The 23,247-nt window shown below is 38.5% G+C and overlaps 1 protein-coding gene across 1 annotated transcript in view; it reads left to right on the top strand.

The window, feature by feature from the left end:
- The first annotated feature begins 394 nt into the window (after nt 1-394).
- Ndc80 overlaps nt 395-23,247 on the top strand; it is a 119,459-nt gene continuing 96,606 nt past the window's right edge. Inside the window, exons 1-2 of the mRNA XM_067156224.2 lie at nt 395-485; nt 8,998-9,096. Coding sequence (XP_067012325.2) covers nt 9,008-9,096 — 89 coding nt within the window. The 5' untranslated portion in view covers nt 395-485; nt 8,998-9,007. The remainder of the gene's footprint in view (nt 486-8,997; nt 9,097-23,247) is intronic.

The raw sequence follows: 23,247 nt of genomic DNA, 5'->3' as shown, positions 1-23,247 counted from the left end.
GTGGTCACTCACTGGATGGGTGTCCGCAACACACACACACACACACACACACACACACACACACACACACACACACACACACACACACACACACACACACATACATTCAACAACAATACTTTACTATCAATATACTATTAATATTATCAATATACTGAGAATTAACACACAACAAATAAATCAAATTTACTAACAATACACACAACTGCATAATCAACATTAAAAGCCGACAGAGGAGTCTCGAAGAGACACCGGTATCGGCACAACACTAACACTTATCTCTCAAGATAGGTGTACCATACTGAAACCTGGGCGATATTCTTTGGATATTGCCATTGGAAGTTTGTGTCATGCTCTTCGGTTATTTTGGAGTTCTTAGATTTTGGCGGGAAGGCTGAGTTCATTTCGTTTCAGTCTTGAGCGGTCTTGAGAAAGTTTTTTTTGTAAGTGTAGACATTACAGTACATCTGCGTATTGATTGACAGGTAACTTACAGTGTGTTCAAAATCTATTAGTCTATTTGCATTTTGCGAAATAAGTATGTCTATAGGGCATGGGAGGACAAAATAAAAGTAAACGAACGGTCCGCTTTTTATTTTAAAAAAATGTAAACGTTTTTATTCACGATCACGATCAATGTCACATACAGAGGTAGTAGAAGATACAGTGTGAATCCCACATAAGGTAAAGTTGTGTGTGGGCTTCAAGAATACAATAGCTAGATTATGTACATCATGTCATCTCTTGTACCGTATAGCATTTACTCTCTCCATCAGCATTTTGGTGATATTGTACTCATTTTATGAACAGTTTTGTGCATTTGGTGTAAAGCAAGAAGCTGGAAATGAGAGATATGGTTTAAGGAGAAAGTTGATTTCTTACTTGAGTAGATTTAAGTATTATAATGGAAATTCATAAGTTGATTTACTTTGTGATAATTGTTAATGAGCCATTTGAATAGCCTTTTCTTCAGGGTATTCTGGTTGCCACTAATCACGTCCGCAGATAATGCATTGTATATCCGTGGCCCTAGACAACTTCTTTGTCCAAGTAAAATAATCCGGCTTGGAATACTTATTCCAGTTCTGTCTTGCAGCGTAGTACAAATTTTTGACTTGTTCTTTGCGTTCTTTGTGGAAGAGCATTACATTTTTATGCATGTATAATGTTACCGACTGCACAAATAGCTGCCGTATATTAAGTACCATACTTTGCTGGAACAGTTCATATCTTGGAAACATCAGTGGCTTTTTGTACATGACTTTCAACTTGTACTTCTGGCATGTATTTACCTGAGCCAAGTGTGAATCAAGTATTCCACCCAAACTGTTAATTCCATATTGCATTTGCAATTGAACTAAGGCAAAGTATACCGATTTCAAGGCTTAACATTTCTAATCCTGTAAAATATGTAAATAAGCTTCTGAAGTTTGATGATCAGATTTGATGCATGAAATTTTCACTTCAGATAACTATAATCCCTAGGTATGAAACATTTACTGGTATTGATTTCTGTAAAGTATAGTAACAGTTGCAGCTTTCAGTATTTTTGCAAGTTGGTGTGTGGAGTATTAGTGTTACGTTGTCTGAGGGTTGCATTGTTTTATTATACAAGATGCAGAGGAATTTAGTTTTATTTTCATTCAAAGTAAGTAGGTGGTTGTTAAGCCATATAGGGTTTCTTTAGCTCTGTTGATGGTGTCCTCCCAAGTTTCACCCGTGACTGTGACTACAGTGTCATTAGCATATATGAGTTAATTTTTGCATTACAGTTTAGCTCTCACAGATTATTGATAAGTTATATAGCGAAAAAAATAATTAATCCTAACACTGTTCCTTGGAGTACTCCGATTTTTACTTGAGCACTTTTACTTAGGATATCCTTGATTCTTACCTTTTGTAATCTGTTAGAAAGAAAGCTTTTTTAACTAGATTTTGAGGAATTCCACGAATGCCTACTTTTTCAAGTTTTCTAAGGAGTGTATTGTGGTCTACAGTATCAAATGCCTTTGTTAAATCCAAACATATAGAAATAGTCCTTGTGGAGCTATCAATGATTTTATACAAATAATCAGTTAAGGAGAATATTGCATCTTGAGCGCTAATTTTTGGTCTAAAACCAAACTGACTGGGTGACAATGATGTACTTATTCAGGTAATTAAATAATCTGGTTTTAATGCATTTCTCTAGTAATTTTTAAAGATGGGCTGTGAGAGAAATTGGGCAATAATTGTTTAAATCCTCTCTTTATAAGTTAAAAACTTTTTTCCGTATTGAACAGAGATTCACAATAGAAATTGAGGAAAACTATTGAATAGGTTGAACTTTTCCTCAATTTCTATTGTAAATCTCTCTTATCGCCCGATTTATGGACTGGGACTATGATAGCGATTTTGAATGGGTCTGAAAATTGTCCTTTCAGTAGTGATAGATTAAAAATGTATTGCAGAGGCTGAAGAAAGTGTGAACTAATTGTTTTAAGCATTTTACTAGAGATGTTGTCATAGCAATTGGCTGAATTACCTTCTAGTGCAGTTATGTGATTCATTATTTCTGTTTCTGTTATGGGAAGAAAAAAGATAAGATTGTGGTTGAGGTATTGCACAAATGTCATATGTATATGTGTCATTAGGCTCTTTGCTGATATTTTGTCAGCAAGTTCTAAACCTATACCACTGGAATAATCTACAAATTTGTCTGCAATGTTAGTTGGTTGGGTTGTTTCTTGTGAGTCTGTAACATTTATGCTACCTGTATCTGAATTTCCGTTCTCCTTCCTACATGTTATATCGTTTATGCTTTTCTGTAGGACTTTAGAATTGTTTGAGCTTGACATCATTTTATTAGAATAGTACTTCTCTTTTGCTACTTTAATGAGCCTGTTTATCTAGTTTGTTTTATGTTTCTTAATAGTGTTTGTATGCCTTTGCTGGCAGGACCTAGTGTTTACAATGCACTATGTCTTCTGGTATGGGCTAGAGCAATTTTGTTCCTTTCATTGATGTGTGTCTGTCTTATCCTTGGCTTTGACTATATGAAAATGACTGAGGTATGAGCAATGCTAGTAATGCCATTCCTTCTGCAGCCAGTCCCTGCTATGAATGGTGTGAAAATGTTGCTCATAGGGTCGGTTGGTGCATGCATTTCAGTGGGCTTGGCAGACTGATATGTAATAGCAACTTCTGGCTCGGTGAGGAAAGCAACGGGAATCTACCTCACTCCTCATTTCCCTAGTAGGCCTACGCCTCTTCAGTGATGCCTAGGCCATCTAGGACAGCTGATGGCAGAGCTATTGAGGATCCAACCAGCCTTAGGGCTGAAGATCGAACATATATATAATAGTGTTTGTGATCTCATCATTATTTGAGGGCCTCATCTTTTGTTTAACAATTGTCTGGTGTAATTTGTCCCTTATTCTAATGGAAGTTAGGATGCCAGTTGTAATCCATGTTGTTATGTCTTGTGTTAGTAGAGTGTTCAGAGATATATTGAGTTAATAGCCCGATAAAACTACCAGTCGCTTTGGATGTTCATTCAAGACAGATTCCCAATTTTCCTTCTCTAAGGCTTTATTTAAAGCTTCTTAATTTATTCTGGCATTTTTCAGTAGTTTTCCTTCCATTGGTGGTATATTTCTGGGATTGTTTTTGTATGAGAAAAGTAGGACTGTAATAATAATAATAATTTCGTGTGGCTATTTCTAGCCGAGTGCAGCCCTTGTAAGGCAGACCCTCCGATGAGGGTGGGCGGCATCTGCCATGTGAGGTAACTGCGTGTAATTGTGGTGGAGGATAGTGTTATGTGTGGTGTGTGAGTTGCAGGGATGTTGGGGACAGCACAAACACCCAGCCCCCGGGCTATTGGAATTAACCAATGAAGGTTAAAATCCCCGACCCGGCCGGGAATCGAACCCGGGACCCTCTGAACCGAAGGCGAGTACGCTGACCATTCAGCCAACGAGTCGGACAGTAGGACTGTGATCTGTGATTATGTAGAGCATATGACTCAAAATAGTTATTTCTATGGGATTTAACATGTATGTAATCTATAGGCTACATGTTCTAGATTTTGGGGTTATCCTTGTTGCAGAGTAGATGTATGAAATGAGACCATTAGCACTTAGTGTTTATGTATTCATTTTTAATTGTTTGAGTGTACTGACAAGATGTTTAAAATGTCAGTGTTAATGTCTATTATTATTATTATTATTATTATTATTATTATTATTATTATATAATATTATATAATATATATAAGTAACTTTATTATATTTTAGTCCCATTCTTCTTGCAGAGCTTGTTTCAAGTAGTTCTTATTAGAAATTCGCCATTTCCCGATGTTACCTTCCAGCGCTTTCCACAGGTTTTCTATTGGATTCACATCGGGGCTCTGAGGGGATGTATTGAGTTGTTTTGCAGTGTTATATAATAGCCACAGCTTAGTATTTAGACCTGTGCTTCGGGTCGTTGACCTGTTGGAAGATGTACATGCCTTGCAGACCCAGTTTTTTGGCACTAGTGTTAAATTTTTCCTTTAAAATATTGATGTACATCTTGTGTTCCATTGTTCCTTCTGTGACATGTAATTGTCGTACACCTGCTGAACTCGTGCACCCCCAGACCACAAGGGAACCTTCACTGCGTTTCACTGTGGGCACAAGGTTATGCGACTGCATCTCCATATTTTTCTTCCACCAAACCATTCGCATGCCATCTGACCCATATATGTTGTATTTGCTTTCGACTGAAAACCTGACTTTATTCCAGAAGTCCTCGTCCTTAAATATGTTTGTTGGCGAAAAGAAGCAGTTTCTTGCAATTTGTTGTATTCACCCAACATTTCTTACAAGCTACCCGGCCATTATATCCATTTCGTTTGCAGGTTTTTGTTACTGTGTTAAAATATACCTTTGTGCCTCTCCTCTCCAGCTCACCAGCCAACTTTGGTGCACTAAGTCTTGGATTTTTCTTGATTTGTCACATAATACGTCAATCTTTCATCTTGATCAGTCAGTGCCTGAGGACACCATTCCGCGGCTTGTTTAGAAATGTTTTTGTTTAGCAGAAGCTATCCACCACCGACTTAACCGTTGATCGAGGTTTGCCCATCAGCTTTGCAATCGCATAGGACGATGTGCACTGATTATGCAAGCACGGGATGGGTTTCCTCTCCGTTACGCTCTTCCCTTTACCTTTCCGACCCATTGTACAACCTGCACGTCTCGAGTGCCGTTCACAGCATGTTTGAGTGAGTTGTGGAAGGGTGACACCAGCGCTTGCGTGAATCATGAGTGACGTTTCACCCCCGATTTTAGACAAATACTTTTTAGACTGACTGTATAAGTTTCCGACACCTGACCAGTACGACTTGCCGCATGTTGATATAGATGTTGATTCCCATAGGGAATCTGAAATATTTGTTCCGAATGAGTAAATTTATAACACCAGTATAAATGGTCCCTTATTGGACATTATAAATTTTCCAGCTAACTCATTCCTGGTTGCCAGCGTTTCGCCCTCGTGTGCTAGGCTGGGCTCATCAGTTGGTACCTACCACACCTACCTAGACGCTGGTGTCTATATCTAAATCATCTGATGGACAAGCAGGCATCAATTTTTGGTAATGAGACAGTCTCTCATTGCGCATTGGCACTGCCGGTAGCTACAATTAGCCTACGCAGTGGATTCCACGGTATGCACTAGCCAGCGTCTTGGTAGGTGTGCTAGGTACCAACGGATGAGCCCAGCCTAGCACACAGGGGCGTAACGCTGGCAACCAGGAATGAGTTAGCTGGAAAATTTATGTCCAATAAGGGAGCATTTATATTGGTATTACCACATATTGACGATGACGTTATAAATACACCACTACCACGCGCAGACAACAGGATATTCAGGTGTTTTCTTGGAGCATCTTCAGTTTTTTGGGAATTCTCATGCAAGGACTTAACTGCATTCTGAAAAGTTCAAATGAATAATCACATGAACTTGGCATTATCCCAGTATGTTCTCACAATGGAGGGGCTATAATAATAATTATTGTTAATAGAGGATGTTCGCCCAGTTGTACTTCCTCTTAACACAACCACCACCACTTTCTAGATTTTATACGTGCTCTTAATCTGCCTGTGAACCAGATCAAGAAAACTTCTAGATTAACAAGCTCTTTCTTCCAATAATTTGGGTCAACAGCCACTGTAATTATGTTGTGAACGATTAAGTTAGGTTCCAAATGTTTAGCCTATGTTCATACATCTACGTTATAGACTCTTATAGGCCTACCTTTCTGCATTCACTCTGAAAAATATATTACAGATCTTATAGCACAGAAGTTTTCAAAATGGGATCCGTGGTAACGTTTCAGGGGTCTGCAAACACTTATAAGTAGAGCCCGGATGTTTATGCAGTAATAGGTTAGAATGCAAACTTACTGAAGCGAGTAACAAGTAGAGTCTACCTGCACGACGGTAATGCTGTGAGGTTTGCATAAAGATTAGGGGTTCGGCCCATTAGAGCTCGCTAATGTTTATGCAAACCTCACAACATTACCGTCGTGCAGTTAGACTCTACTTGTTACTCGCTTCAGTAAGTTTGCATTCTAACCTATTACTGCATAAACATCCGGGCCCTACTTATAAGAAATAAAGTGAATATACTACCGTTTAAAAAAAAAAAAAAAAAGTTTTACAATCAAAATGTTCAAACCTGCACTAATGTAACCTCATGTTACTACATCGGCATCATGGCTGCAGGGCTGCACCTATGTCAGTCATACCTTTCATGTAGCCATTTCAGCATGTTTAGCTACAGTACTAAGTTGTAGAATGGATTGTTTGTTTCTGTGAGGCATCGTTCTGAGACTGAAAGTTTTTAGGTTTTGTCAATATCAGAAACTTAAGTTCGACGGAGACTGAAAATGTTTACAACTGCTAGTGGTATTTCAAACAGGTTCTTTCTAGACTGAAATTGTTGCTATCCCAGATGTAGATAACGTAATGGTGGTTTGAAAATATTTTGATATGTGAATAAATCCGGGTGAGAAAACTAGCAAGACTTTTGAATTAGTTATCAAATAATACAATAAAAAGGATAGATGAAATGACTAAAAGTATTAGGAATACATTAACAGAATTTTAAAAATGCACAGTTTTTGCTATCTACCTGTACTGGTACTTAGATAAAAGTACTGACAATGTGAATAATGAAAATTTATACCAGTCCTGCTTTTATCCATTATGATTATAAAAATAAATTACTACAGCATTTTTTAATAAATATGTCACCACATACATCAGCAGAATTGTTTAAGATTATGAAGGTTTTTTTTTTTTTTTTTTTTTTTTCTGATGGTTTAACGTTGCACTAACATATTGAAGGTTTTTGGCGATGCAAGGATGGGAAAGAGCTAGAACTAGGAAGGAAGCAGCCTTGGCCTTGATAAGGTACAGCACCAGCATTTGCCTGGTGTGAAAATGGTAAACCATGGAAAACCATCTTTAGCTATGCAACCCTAACCGCACAGCTAACTCGCATGGTGCAATCAAGTTTGTTGGGATAACTATGTGGCCGTTATCAATGACAGGCCAAGGTCGATATAATACCAGTATAGTTGATCCGTTATTGGACATACATTTTCCAGCTAACTCATTCCTGGCTGCCAGCATTTCCCATGCTAAATTGGGCTCATTAATTGGTAAATGGCACACTTACAAAGACGCATGGCTAATGCATACCATGGAGGCCACTGCGTAGGCTACTTGGAGCCACTGGCAGTGCCAATGCTCCATGAGGGACTTTGTCTCATTTTCAAATATTGATGATGCCTGCCTGGCCATCAGATTATATAGATCTGCACTAACCATGCGTCTTAGTAGGTGTGCTATTTACCAACTGACGAGCCCAATTTAGCACACTGGGGTGAAACGCTGGCAACCAGGAATGAGTTAGCTGGAAAATTTATAATGTCCAATAATGGACTAACTATATTGGTATTATAAATTTACTCATTCGGGACAAATATTTCAGGTTCCGTATGAGAATCAACATCTATATCACTAGGCCAATATGCAAAGGAAAAAGGTACTGTCAGAAAATCTGAAGGATATCCTTGGTTCTATTTTTGCGTTGTAACTATGATAATGCAATTCGGGTTGTGAATTTTGTTCAATAACACCCTTTCAGTTCTTAGTTATTTGGTTTAATCTGTAAAAAAACCCCCCCAAAAAACCCCACGGTATTTCGCCAAGCAGTTGTTACAGCTCTGTGTTGTAAAAGATGGCTTTCCTGAGGAAAGGTATTGAGCAGATTAGTTTAACTAAAGGATGAATTTAAGCCCTTTTTGCAGGATTTTAACTTCGACATTAAAGATATTTTCCATGACTTCAGCTGGAAGATGAATCTATCGTACCTTGCTAATATCTTCAACCATCCGAATGCTGATTGGCTTATGATGCCAAGGGAAGAAGAATCAACATTCTTTCCTCAGCTTTTCCCAATTATTTCTGGGGTTACCACTCAGGTTCATTTTGGTTCTGCCTGGGGATTTAAGGCCGGATGCCCTTCCTGATGCCACGTGATTGCCGAGATGAAAATCTCAACACAGGATTGGTCGGGATTCGAACCTCAGCCTTCTGGGTGGGAAGCCAACAGCTATGTCACTGAGCTAATTACGTCCCCAAGAAGAAACAATTGTACTGATAATCACACTTAGCTAGGAATGCATCATATAAAAATAAGCGAGTTAAATCACTTTTTGTTGTAGCTGTACTGCCTCACCAGATGATCATCTTTCCCTGTACAGGATTTTGATATTTCTCATGCGTCAATTCTTTCATTTTTCAGTTGTTCATGGTGCACAATTACCTTCCTTTTCTTCTCTCCTCCTGTATCTCCTACCCAAGTTTCTTTGTGAGTATGTATAACGATATCAAAATATTACATGCTCTCTCTCTCTCTCTCTCTCTCTATATATATATTTTTTTTTCTTTTTCTTTTCAGGCATTGAATCATGATAAGAAAGCTGTCCTCCGGATTTCCGAAGAGGCATTCCTTGGCCGCGGCTCAGGCTCAGCCTCAGCCTCAGCCTCAGGAAATACGGTAAAATATAATGTTTATATATATACATACATCTACTGGAAGAATTCAAAGTAGGTAACAGACGACATTATATTAGATCTAAGTCCAGAAAATTAGTCGACAGTCACCACTTTGCAAACAACAAAATCTGGTTAGGAGATCGCAAGAAAAGCCACAGAGAGATGATTAAGAGATTTTGGGAGAAGAAAATGGCTACGTCATCTGCTAAATAAGTTGAACCACACTCCTCAGTCAGGCATAACGAATAGCATATTTCACTGCATAATTGTCACACTTTTTATACCAATATTATCATCAATCAGAGCATTAGAGTTAATTTATTACATTATCAAAAAATTATTGTGAAATTCACACTTCCCAGTAAACAATTTACTCGACATCTTCCATGTCTCTATCGCTGGTTTTGGTATCTGATGCATCATCCTTGCTGTTGCTCATACCAGTATCAGATTCTTCGTCACTCTGCCACACAGCGTTATCTTCGGATCTATCTTGTGCGTTTGAATTCCATGTCTTTTTGAAGCTCTTGGAGACTAGTTCAGGTGGTATAAGGTCCCGGCTCTTCATTGCCCATGAGCATAATAGGTCAGAGGATGGACGCCTATTATTTCCAGTGGGCATTATGTTAGGCCACCGGGATTGACTAGCCGTTGTCTTATTTTCATTGAGAAGTTGCTTCACTTCGATCACGAGGTAACCTCGGAATCTATCTAAAATAAGCAGAGCCAGCTATTTCAGTAGTGCACTGGGTCTTGTATCCCACACAGTTTTAATACAGTCCAGCATGAGTTCTACGACCATTCAACCCTTTGGTTGCACTCGTACACGACTTATACGGGGAAACTGTTTGCTTAGGGATCGTTTTCCTCTTGAAAATTATGTAAGGTTGCAGCTTTCTTCCGTCAGCTGTAATAGCAAGCATTGTCTGCATCGTTAATTTCTCACTACCTCTAGTTTTCATAAATACACTCCAGGATCCTTATAGTGCAATAGTGCTGTTGCGAGGCATACGTATTGAAAAATAACTAAAACCTGATCAGCATTACCGATTTGAGAAAGTAAGTATAAATTTTTCTGGGAAACGTAAGATAGTCGGTGAAAATTTCTGATCTTGTCCGTATAATCAGCCAGCAATCTTTGGCACGGTGTTATCCTTTGCACCGACAGATTGTCGTCACATGAACCTCATAATCCACCCATAACTCGTCTTAAACTGAGTTATGGGAACGTTGTGTTGGCGCGCTACCTTCCCTGCCTTCATTTGTAACATTTCATATGATACACTGCAGCCAGTGTTACATATTTAATTGACGTACATGAACACTTCATCATTTTTCGTACACTTCCCTGTTTCCGGACATCTAAATCCGCATCTAGAATATATATATATATATTTTTAAGCCTCTTTTAATTTCAGCCAGTGACACACTAAGTTTCCACTCACTGAAAATTTTCCTTTCCACAGAGGCAGCTAAGTTTTCTGTAATTATCTATAATTACAAATATATGCTTCACGCGTTAATGTCTTGGTATATAAATTACAGTCCCTAACTGTTCCTATAATTGTATTAAAAAACAAAATATTTCTACAAACGTCCCGAAAACAAAATAAAACTTAAATTCTTATGCATGCATCTACACTTAATAACACACACATGCATTTGTACATTCCAGAGCAGTTGATACTTAAACGAGAGTACCTGATAAACATGAAACGGGAAAACCTACTTACCCACACAATATGGAGAGGTCCACTAGAGGTGAAGTACAAGGGTAGCAAGCAGAGGTGTACCTACTCGTAAATTTCCCAGTACCAGAATGTTTAATTCTCAATTACTCATTTTGTTGCCGTTCCGAAACCAATGCACCCCTGGTTGCAAGGCTTTGAAGGGCATATTAGAAAACAAGTGTGTGCGGTGCCCGTATTTCCCGGCGGCACTGCTGGTAAGCTATAACTTACAGCCCTGCGTATTTCAAATGAGAACACATGTCATTGGTGTACAAATTGTACACTGTCTCATGACCACGTCAAACTACCGGTAATCCATGGGTTATAGGTATACCGGTACTGTGTTTGTTTATTTATTTATACGTTGTATGACATCCAAATGTAACTGCCTTGCCAAATCGCCGATAAGCCATATATATATTTAAATTGCACATTCATATGAAACTTACATTGCAGTTCCGTTTACAATTTGAACAGACTAATGAAGAAAATTTGTACTGCGACGAATATGCGATGGAATTTTAAAATCCTATTCTTGTATTGAAAATAAAGGATGGGACGATTACACGGTGGCGAAGATTATGTGGTGAAATACGGTAATAATAATATGTACACATTGATGAACAACTGAATTAGAGATACCTGAATGACAGCCTGTAGCACTATCTTCCCCCATGATGACAGTGGTGGTGCTTCAGCATCTCGAGGACTCTACAGGACACAGGAACAGCCCTCGTAATGCCCGAAGGTTAGTCAGAGAAGGTTCAGAGCGTGGATTTCCCTCTTGACAGCAGCCTAGGTCCTAGGTGTTCTCAATAGTATTCATGCCGGTTAACCTTCGGGGCTTGGCAAGCATCATCTTGTCTGTGGAGTGTGCACCAAATTCGGCAGCGATGGGCTAGTAACTTGCCTTGCTGCCGTTACTGGGCTCCAGTCATGGTCTTTGACCTTGGCAACAGAGGTTTTACCAGAATCCACATACTCGTAGTATATTGTTGACGTGTGAACTAGAAAGCCTAATGGTTGAATGACTTTGGAAGTGGAATTGCTAATTGTATACATGATAATAAGCCTTTGGGCTTTTGCCGGATCAGAAGACAAGCTGAAATTCTTTACATTTCACTCCAGGTGATGTGCTTGGGTCATACTTTCTTAACCATCAGTCGATTGGAGCCCTGCAAACGAAGCAGACGTGTGTGCGGAGTGCTGAGTGTTGTGGCGTAAGCATAATGGGAATAAGCATAGAACTCTACCGAGTGGTCATCGGCCGATGGAACAATCGAATAAAATATCAGGTATGTGGTTTAAAATGTGATATAAAATACTCTGAAATCGTGCTGGCAGCGTTAGTGATTGCTGCATTATTAGTAATTGGAGGAGTGGAAAGCAACTCTGGGCCACTGAATTGGGAAGATATAGCTAAGATCAAGGAGGTGATAAAAGAGGGCAGCCAAACAGACACAACGAGGGAGCTCATTATGGCACAGAATAAAGATATTCAGGATATGAAAGACAGCCTTCGGGGTGATATGGCAGGTATAAAAGAATCTCTAGATAAATACCAGGAAGAAATGAAAATTGCTAAGGAACACCGACTGGTATTGGAGCAGCGCACACGGGAGCTGGAGATGCAGGTCCGGAGATCAGTGCTTGCCCAGCGTAGCAGATGTCTGGTCATACATGAGATTAAGGACAATAGAAGCGAGGACAAACTGGCGTTACGTGGCCGTGCGCGTAGAGGCGCGCGGCTGTGAGGCTTGCATCCGGGAGATAGTAGGTTCGAATCCCACTATCGGCAGCCCTGAAGATGGTTTTCCGTGGTTTCCCATTTTCACACCAGGCAAATGCTGGGGCTGTACCTTAATTAAGGCCACGGTCGCTTCCTTCCAACTCCTAGGCCTTTCCTATCCCATCGTCGCCATAAGACCTATCTGTGTCGGTGCGACGTAAAGCCCCTAGCAAAAAAAAAAAAAAAAAAAAAAACTGGCGTTACTAGATGCTGTGTTGGAAGTGTTCACACAAGGAGTGAAAGTAAATTGCACGGAATCCGATGTGGACGACGTGCAGAGAATAGGAAGGATCCAAGGGAACAGACCGATTAAAGTACAGTTGGTATCTGGAATGAAAACCCACCAAATTCTCCGGAATGCCAGGAATTTAAAAGGGACGGAAGTCTGGATACAGAGAGACCTGGGAATTGAAGAAAGGAAAGAGATGAAAATCCTACGATTCCACTTGGGGAGAGCAAGAAGAGAGGGCCTTATAGCGTTTATTAGAGGCAAGAGACTATTCATCACAGGCGATGGTTGGAGAAAGAACTACACGCCATCCCAGCTGGAAGCCCTGGCGCGAGGAGGAAGTGCGGTACCGGCGCAGCACGGAAGAAAGAATACTTTCTTAACCTCTGTACACTTTTTACAGTATTATCACAGTCTAATATATACAGTCGCGAAGCTCTGATATTTTTCATCAGAGGCGACTACAGCGCTCCAAGCGGCAAGGTAGAGGCAGCTTGCTAGCAGACGACAGGGAACGAATTACCACTACAGTCTAAAATGGTCATAACTTCTGAACCATTCATGCAAGTAATGTCCTGACAAGGTTATTGTAATCTTTATGAAACAGTAGAGAAGGTCAAACAATTTATTTCGATGAGGAGTTCGAGGATAATATCGAAATATTATTTAATCTTAAGGAGTCACTTTTTTTTCCCGCGAACTATAACATCAAATTGCTTTTAGAGGGCAACCGGTTGGAAATAGGTATATACCATCGCAGACTTTTTTGTAGAGGTTTCTATGCTCTACAATTTGTACGCTTACACTTGGGGTCTATCGTTGACGGTTTACGCAGCGTAAGCCAAGAAAGCAAGTGACCGACCGATATCGAACCTGCCAAGTTGGGCTAGGAAGGCCAGCGCTCTACCATGGCCGGTCACTTGCACAACAAGCTCGCATATCAAACACATCTCAACCACACCAACAACAATAAATATAACATCACTGCACAGCTACAAATGGGAAAGGAGCCACTACTTTGAACCCAATGTCACTCAAATTTTATGGACGTCACAGGACAACATGATTTGATTTTAACATAAGGCAACACACACAACAGAGCTGAACATATTTTAGCCTAATTTTATCCATACGTCTGGCACCTTTTTAAAATTGGAAAGTGTTTTATTCTATGTACATACATGAACACAAAATCTTTTACTTATACAATTTTACAAGCAAACTCTAGGAACAGCAGCTTAGTGTATAACTGTGTAAATAAGACTTGAACACGGGAGTCAGCCGATGAATTGAACAACAAGCAAGACAAGAACGTTCATGTGCGTGAAGTGCTCCCGTATATTGTATTCGTCTTGTACATATATATATATATATATATATATATATATATATATTAGTTTTAAGTAGAGATGTGTTTTATCAACTAATTTTAAGACCTTAAACATACTATTTTAGACATACAATGCATTGTTGTACATAGTGACATATATGTCAGTTCACGTTACGACATGCTCCATTTGGATGTGACCTAATGTTTATTATCGTATGGCATTCCTCTGACAATACAATCTTAATCATAGCTTCATCACATAGATATGTATGTATGGTTCAGCTGAAGATGACCTTATGTAAAGGGTCGAAACCGGTCCTGTAGCATAATAAGTGCAATAAACAAGTATTGATAGGTGAAAATCCTTTCCTATTTCTAATTGTGTAATTCGTCAATACGGAAATGAAGATTATAGATTACGAAATCTGATTATGTCACAAAAGCAAAAAATTCTTTAGCAATAATATATTTCAGTAGTTAAGAGACCCTACCCAAAAAATCCGTCTACTTAAACTTAAAAAAAAATACTTTTGTCTCTTCACAGAGAATATCAATCTTCTCATTCCCTTAAAATCCAAAAAAAAAAAAAAGATCTTGTTTGAGTCATCAGTCCATAGATTGGTTTGATGCAGCGCTCCATGCCACCCTATCCTGTGCTAACCTTTTCATTTCTACGTAACAAAACTTTTAAACATGAACCCAGGTCTGCCCATTGCTAAAGCCCTCCCCAAGGTTCAAACTCAGACATTCCCATTCGCCCAATAATTCATTGTAGACCCAGTCCATTATACAATATATCCAAATTCGTCCATACATTTTTTCAAAAAATTACAGATTTTTAGCCAACCATCTATCAGGAACACCACAGAATTAATTGAAAAACTGATGAACTTATTGATATCCAACCAAATCATTCTCTCCATTCATTTGACATCGTAAATGTGTACTCCAGTATACAGACCTCAAAGTTATTCCACATCATCGAAAATAACTTAAATACAGTTCAAGAAGATAAGACTTCACTTCTATTTTAAAATTGGTCGTTAATAATAACTTTTTCACCTTTGACGATACTATATATCAGCAAGATGGTTTAGCTATGGGCTCACCGGCCTTGGGCATTTTGGCGGAGATCTATCTTGATTTCTTAGAATACACAAAAATTGATAATAATAATTTTACTAATATCCTCTTATGGGCCAGATCTATTGAGGATACGCCAGTTATTATGAATAAAGAAATTACTAGCGCGGCTTCTACACTACTTCTTCTCAACAGCATTGACTCTCACATTAAATTTACTCTCCAATCTGAAACTAACAAAGCTATAAATGTTTTAGATTTAACCATTAACAGACATCCTTCCTCTTTATCCTACAAAATTTTTAGAAAATCCATGCAAAAAGCAACCACCATTTGACAAGACTCTTCGCATCCGCAAGCACACAAATGTGCAACATACAACAGCCTAGTCTTTCGTGCCTTTAATATTCTTATGTCTAAGAAAGATTTAAGAAACTAATTGAATACTGTCAGTGCTATTACTAAATTTAACGGCTATAACAGCATTTTCATAGATCGAATAATTAACAAATTCAAGCACTGTCCCAAACCCTCTTTAACAAAAGAAAAACTCAACGCCTCCACATTTTCCACTTTCACGTTTAATAAAGATGTTTATAAAGTCACCAACATTTTCAAAAAGCACAATGTAAAAATAATTTTTAGAACTAAAAACAGGAGTGTAGATATCTTATATAACTCTACCTTGGTGAACAAATCAAATGTTTTTCAAAATCCAGGGTTCACAGATTTAAATGCAACACCTGCAGTTCTTCATTTGTTGGACAGACTGGACGTAATTTACTGTTAGATATTCAGAACATTTTAACGCTTTAAAATACAATAGATTCCCTGCAGTAGGACAGCATATACACGATTCTAAACATAATGTCACCAACGTAGAACATTACATGCAAATACTTGAAATAGGAAAAAAAGGCCCCCTACTTAACACAACTGATAATTGTTACATTCATCGTGGCCAGTATTTTAATCCTATTTTTAATTCAAACGACATTTCAGAGACACAAAATGTTCTTTTAGATTTTCTTATCTTCATTTTTAAAAGTGTTAAATCTTTAAACTCAGATTTGATTTTCCACGCCTTGCATAGTACCTATCCATGTCTTTTACCCCCATAACCTCGTCCCCCTGCCCCGCCTTAAAATAAATCCACATTCCTCCTTTCCCTCTTCCCCACCTTCTCCTTCCCCTCTCCCTTTCTCCTCTTTCCCTTTCCACTCTCTTACACATTTCCAAATTCAGCCCCTCACTGTGTCACGCTGTGCAATGAGAGTTATATATCATATTTTTCTCGATCAATTCATTGCCTATCCCTCGTCTAAATTGGCTTTTATTACTCTCATTATGTCTTTATATTTCCGCATCGAACTGGAAATTAAAATCAACTATGTTTCAGAACAATATGACCTTCAAATTGATCTCTTCGCCACCTCAAGAACTACTGGAACATTTATCTTATAGATACCTTCGTTTGTCAATTGTGATTCTCACTCTGTTTTACATATTTCTATTCACAATGGTGTTTAATTTCAACTTTTCTACATAACAAGACAACTAGCTATTTGCATCTTAATATATCGTATGATTATAAGATTTAACATCGAGCTATTTATTCATCTTCACATCAAGATTTTAAGACATTTAAAACCTAGTGCTTCGTACTCAAGTGTTATATAGCTCCATACGAACATTCATCTTGAAAAAATCTTTATATCTTCTACATTACTTGTTATTCATCTGTGCATTGCTTTTATCTTGTACCTTTTGAACGATTGGCTGATGATGACCCAGATCTCGGGTCGCAACCGGTACCATGTGTGATGGACTTGTGATGTAACCTCACATTACTAGGTGTTATTGTGTTGAATAGGTGGAACCATAATATATTATTAATTTAATTGTAATAGCCTGTACGTCATCTTTAAGGCCTCTCATCAAAACTCGATCTGGGCCCGGTGCAGTATTTACTGTGATATGGATGGCAACAGCAATTTCCTCCTTCGGTACGGTAGGCACGAACGTTTCATTAATATCCACATGCCTCCGCTTCAGTGATTTTAGAAGGTTAAGTTTCCCTTTCGTGTAAATTTTCACGGGAAAAGTTATTGGAAAAGAAGCTATGGATGTTTCCAAGATCAGTTTTACATTCCTCCGACTTATACGCTATAAATTTCATTTTTGTGCAATTATAAGAATAAATTTACAATATGATATATCAAGTGAATATTACATAAGTCTTGGGACTAGTTTCAGCCACTTAGTGGCCATCTTCAGCCATCTGATGACAAGATCGTAACCATAAATTTTGTTATTATATGTACTGTAGTTTAATGTTATAATTATTCCTGCAACATTGTCTTTCTTATACATAGGTATGTTTTAGTAATCACTAGGGACCTGAAAAATTAGCATCTATTTGTTTCAAAATTAGCATCTATTTTTCCAAAATTAGCTTCTGTTTACAAAGTTAAAGTAATCACGTGTTATTATTAATTTTAACGATTCCAAGTTTATGAAGTGCAGTTATTGGCCTTGGTTCACAAACTATACAAATTCATTGTTCAAACGAAAGCATTGTCAGTACTTCGGCATTGCTTTTTTTCAAATTGCACAGTCTGTCTGTAATCACTGTGTTGTAATGAGACAACATGCACTCTTTATCTACATTGTTCGTTGGGGTCCACAACAACTCAAGGTAGTATTTAGCAGATATGCTGAACTCTGTCTGAACTGTAGTTAATGCAAGCATGACATCACATTTTTCACTTTCTTTCATCTGGGTTCGAATTGCATGTTTCAGAGAACAGTAACCAGACCAGATATCGTTTCGTGAGAGATCTGTTACTCCAAACAATTTCTCAAGCTCATCTAATTTATCAGTGTTATTCAAAATTATATTTTTTGGATACAAAGCTTGAGAAATTGACACAAAATGGTTATGGGTTGGAGTCTTTAGCTTTGTGTGGTTAGCTTGCACTGTGAAGAATAAGCAGCTTTGACAAATGTGTCTCTACATGCAGCCTGCTGTACAGGAGTGAGCTTAATTGAAGCATCATTAGTTGCCGCAGAAAAATTCCCCTCATGAAGGTAAAACTGGCGTCACGGTTATGCAGTTTGGGTAAAGGAGATGAGAGGTAGGATACAGGGACCCTTCAAATTCAATAAGGAGATCAACCAATCCAGCTGCATGATCTGTGACAACAACCATGTGGGAGTGAAGCCTATTCATTTCTCGGTCACTCAGATCAATCAGGTACTTAATACCATAGTGTTGATGTCTTTCTTGTCAGACATCTTGAAAAATGTAACATCAGTAAAGTAAGCACTCATATAGAAGACAGCTTGAAACCAGCTATTCCATCGGGTTATGACAGATGCAGGAAAAAGCTTTACTTCCTTTGGAGCACCATACTTTGATGTTAAGAATTGTAAATAATTATATTTTCGCTTTCTTGTGTTCAAAAATGCAGACTTGACCATCGCAACCACATGATTTCAATTTATCACTATTGCCTACCAAGGTGATCTTGTGTGTCCAGCACTGTACATGCATGTTTCCACCTCATAGGCCTTTGATATTGAAGAATTCCGTCATACCTAAATTTTATTTAGCAGTATTCACAATTATTTTAAGATGACTGCTCAGTTTATGGACCGTAGTTGAAACAAGTTCTAAAAAGTTTTAAAACACAAAATATTTTATTATTGTAAATAGCTCACCAAATTTATTGAGCTTACTACTGTATGTCCACAGGGACATGAATCAACTTGTGAACTGTTATTCTGCATTCAGTATATGTTTCACTCACAAGTCTTTAACTTGTTCAATAAGGTTTTATTATGTGTCATTGTTTTAATGTAGATTTCATAGTTTTATAACATGTACAATCAACATCTATCATGAGTTTTATATAATTTGCCTATTTTCCAATTTATTTGTGCAGCTGAAGATGACGCAAAAATGCGTCAAAACTAGTACTGTATATAATTAGAATGTTGTAATTACATCTATAAATAATATTATTATTGTATTGAATAGGTGGACATTAAAAGTTTATTTATTGTAATTCTCAGTTCAATACGGACAAAAAATGAAATTTCTTACGTTAACTGAAGTCTCTGTATGTAGGTGGAACTGCCATCTATGGTTGTAGGGGCTGCTGATGGACATTACGAAGAAAGTCCTCAGCATCATTGGAGACACGATTTAGAAGCGAAGAGAAATGTTCCTTCCAACGCTGTAAAATTTCTCCATTATCAGTTAAAATGATGGAGTTGTCAGTAGTTTTCAGTGACCCCAATGAAGATCGAATTGGACCATATATCTCCTTTATGCCACCATAGAAGTTTTGCAGGTCATAGGTATCAGATAGTCTTTGCAGTTCTTCAGCTTTTTGTTGCCACCAGTTATTCTTAATTTCTCTAATTTGTGCCTGACATTTTCCTTTAAGTTCCAAGAAATGTGATTTCTTCACATTGGAAGACGGATCTTGAAAATAGGATAGGTGGGCTTCCCGTTTGGCTTTGATAAGACATTTCATTTCTTCATTATTTTCATGAAACCAGTCCTATCTTTTTTTCCTCACAAAACTAGTTGTTTCCTCAGCTGACTCAGTGATGACCTTCTGAAGCGTGGGACATTCCTAATTTGTACTATCACTGCTGACTGGATGATTAGCCAGTTTGTTTGAGATTGCATTTCTGTAATCTGTAGCAATGGATTCAGTTTGAAGTTTAGAAGTATCAAATTTCTTTCTGTGCAGGTTGTGGATGGATCTTTTTGGTTTGCGACAGATTGGGATTCTCAACTGGCAGAAAAGGAGTTTATGATCTGTCCAGCAGTTATCTACATTTCTTGCGGTCCTTGTAACAAGGACATCTTTTTTAGCACATTGCCTGGTGATGGTATAATCAAGGATGTGCTAGTGCTTTGAGCGAAGATGCATCCAAGTGGTCTTGTATTTACCCATGTAAATAACATTGTAAATACAACTAAGTATTGAATAGTTGGAAAATTCTCCTGTTTATTTTTGTTATCTCAGTTCAATACGGACCAATAACATGAAGTTCATAACCCTTCACTTGTAGCGATTAGGCAGGTGGAACTGTGTATTAGTAAGGAAGAGTTCATGTTCAACACATAAACCAAGGAGCAGTAGACCAATGGCATTACAGTTGCCAAGTTCATGTTTTCCCATCACATTGCCCCATAATTGGTGATCTTTACCAACTCTGGCGTTGAAATTGCCAAGTAGTAAGAGTTTGTCTCTTGCTGGTACTTTGATGGTAGTATTCAGCAGGTTGTAGAATTGATCTTTAGCTTCTGTTTGTACATCAGCATCCAAGGAGGGAGCATATGCAGAGATGAGTGTGAGATTTGGCTCCAGAGAGTGGGATGCGGAGAGTCATTCTTTCACTGACTGCGGTTGGAGTTAGCTGATAATCATTCACCAGTGTGGTCTTCACAGTGAATCCCACACCATGAATGCAATGTAATGTTCTCCCCAATCTTTTCCCTTCCAGAAGATTGTGTAACCTGAGCTGAACTCTAAATTTACCTTCTCTGGACAGTCTGCTTTCACTTAAGGCATCTGTATCAATGTTCATTCATCCAAGCTCATGGGTGACAAGCGCTGTTCTTCTCTCAGGTCTGTTATTGTCTTTCAAGTAGGGTTCGAACATTCTAGGTTCCTATAATCAAAGTTTTGGTAATCTTCGTTTTTCGACCTCATAAGGGGTGACCCGCTGGGTGCGGCCTTCCAGCTGGCTGAGAGTGTGACTACCAATGTTTAGCCCACATTTCCTAGGGCCTTCCCCATTCAGGGTGGGCAGCAGTGATCCTAAATAGGCCTGCCCAAACACAGATGCAGGACCGAATTCCTGAGTAGTCACGGGGTCTCAGAAAGACAACCATCACACATCTGCCAATGTGCAGGTCCAAACTAGAGGCTTCCAGTTTCACCCAAAAACTTCCTCCACCCTCCTTATCCCATTGCCGTTGGACTTGAGTTGAAGGGAGTGACAGCAGGAAAAAGTGCCACGTGCAGGTTTTTGTTTGAGGTGGATCGCAGCTTGCAAGGATGTGTGACCCACACACTATGATCTTGGAACTATACCCTGCGGCACAAACAAAATGCGACGTGCAGGTTCTAGTACCACGACTGCAACGGACTGCCGCAGACTCAAAATACCATTGAGTTGCGCCTTCACAGCTAGTCCGTCTGGCATGATCTCATCCGCCTCCACGACCGATGAGAACCACAAAAATGAGGTTTCTCCGGCCGTTTTGCCGTTGGGCCAAAGACACAGATGATGGGTTCCAGTGTCATTTCTTACATTGAGGGGACCATCACCCCACCCAAAGGGGCTCATCTGCCCGAAGCTGTTAGTCCCTATGGGGGGTTGAGTTATGTACCGCCGCTCGACACTTGGCATTAGCTGGTTTTCAAGCCAGCTAACCTTCCTCCTTTCCCATTCCGGACTTGGGACCGGACAATGGTGTTGTTAAACTTCATAGATACAATGTGAGGAACAGAGTTAACAGACAAGCGAACACTGCTGTAACGGAATGTTGGGCGCAATATTTCACAGCGAACACGTAATTATCCACTCTAATTTAGTCAAAAAGAAGACCCCTCTCTTTTTAATTTCTGCTTTTAAGATTTCCTTTCCTTCTCATTACAGGGAACGAATGGTCCAGTAGGCTATCAGATGTTCTCTACAAGGAATCCTACATACTATGTGACCACATGGTATTCTGCATTTTAGCTCCATGATCTTATATACAGTGGTCCCAGATTGCACCTCATTTTACAACTACCCTTGGAGGATTGAAAATGCTTTCACATATAATGAAAACAGTAGCTGCATGAGCACGTCTTATGCAAGACTTAGTTCCGGTGTTTATGATTTCACTTTTCCTTTGTTAGAACATACGTTTTTACCATTGCATTTGGAGAAATAGACAATTCAGAGACATTCTATAAGGACTTCACAAGTTCACATAAGATGATCTAGTTTTAGCCTCGGAACACATGGTGATAGTTTTTCAATGACATTTTATCACAGTTTTTATTTAGTGTAGTCCATGTCACACTTAATGTACCAGAATTTTTAGCATATAGGGTCACAAAGCTAATTATCTAGCTTCTTGTTTTCTTCTTTTTTTATGACCACATAGGATCACTTTAGTCAGTCCGTCATTCAGGTCTCCTTGAAGGGATTGTTCGGGCTTTGTGGTCCTCCCAGTACTTCTTCAGACGCACCGATCTTCGTGCCCTTTCCTTAGTTGAAAATATGCGTGTTGTTGGTTTGTTTTGTGTAAAGGTAAAGCGTAGGTTTGTATTCTTGAGTCTTGTATTCAATTTTATCGTATTTGCAGTATCTTCTGTTGTAAGGCCTATTTCCTTCAGATCCTCTCGTACTTCTCTGATCCATTTGTATCCTGTTGTGGTATTTTTTGAGACAAGATTGTGTTGTACTAGTTGTTTCAGAAGTCTCGAATCTTGCATCCTCATGATATGTCCAAAGAATCCCAGTCTCCTCTTACGTATAGTATCTGTAATGGGTTCTAGATCTTTGTACACGACTTTGTTAGGTATTAACTGCCACTGTCCATCTTTCTGGTATTTTTTGTTGATGCAGGTTCTTCCAATCCTCCTTTCATTTTCTGAAGTCCGCCAGTCTTTGATTGTTTATTCAGGTGAAAAAGTGTTTCTGCTGCATATGTAGCTTCTGGTTTTATAACTGTGTTGTAGTGTTTTATTTTTGCATTTATTGATAGACATTTCTTTTTGTAGATATCCCGTGTTAATTTTTGTGCTTTAGCTAAACTATTTGTTCTTGTTTGGATTTTTCATTTAGGTTATGTGTTATTACTTCTCCAAGATGTTTAAATTGAGTTATTATTTTGATTTTATTACCATTTATGGTAACTTATTTTAGTTGTGTTGTTTTTTGGGGCATAATTTCTGTTTTTTCAAATGATA

This window comes from Anabrus simplex, chromosome 12, assembly GCF_040414725.1.
Source record: "Anabrus simplex isolate iqAnaSimp1 chromosome 12, ASM4041472v1, whole genome shotgun sequence".
Lineage (NCBI taxonomy): Eukaryota > Metazoa > Arthropoda > Insecta > Orthoptera > Tettigoniidae > Anabrus > Anabrus simplex.
This window is presented reverse-complemented; position numbering and strand designations above follow the sequence as displayed.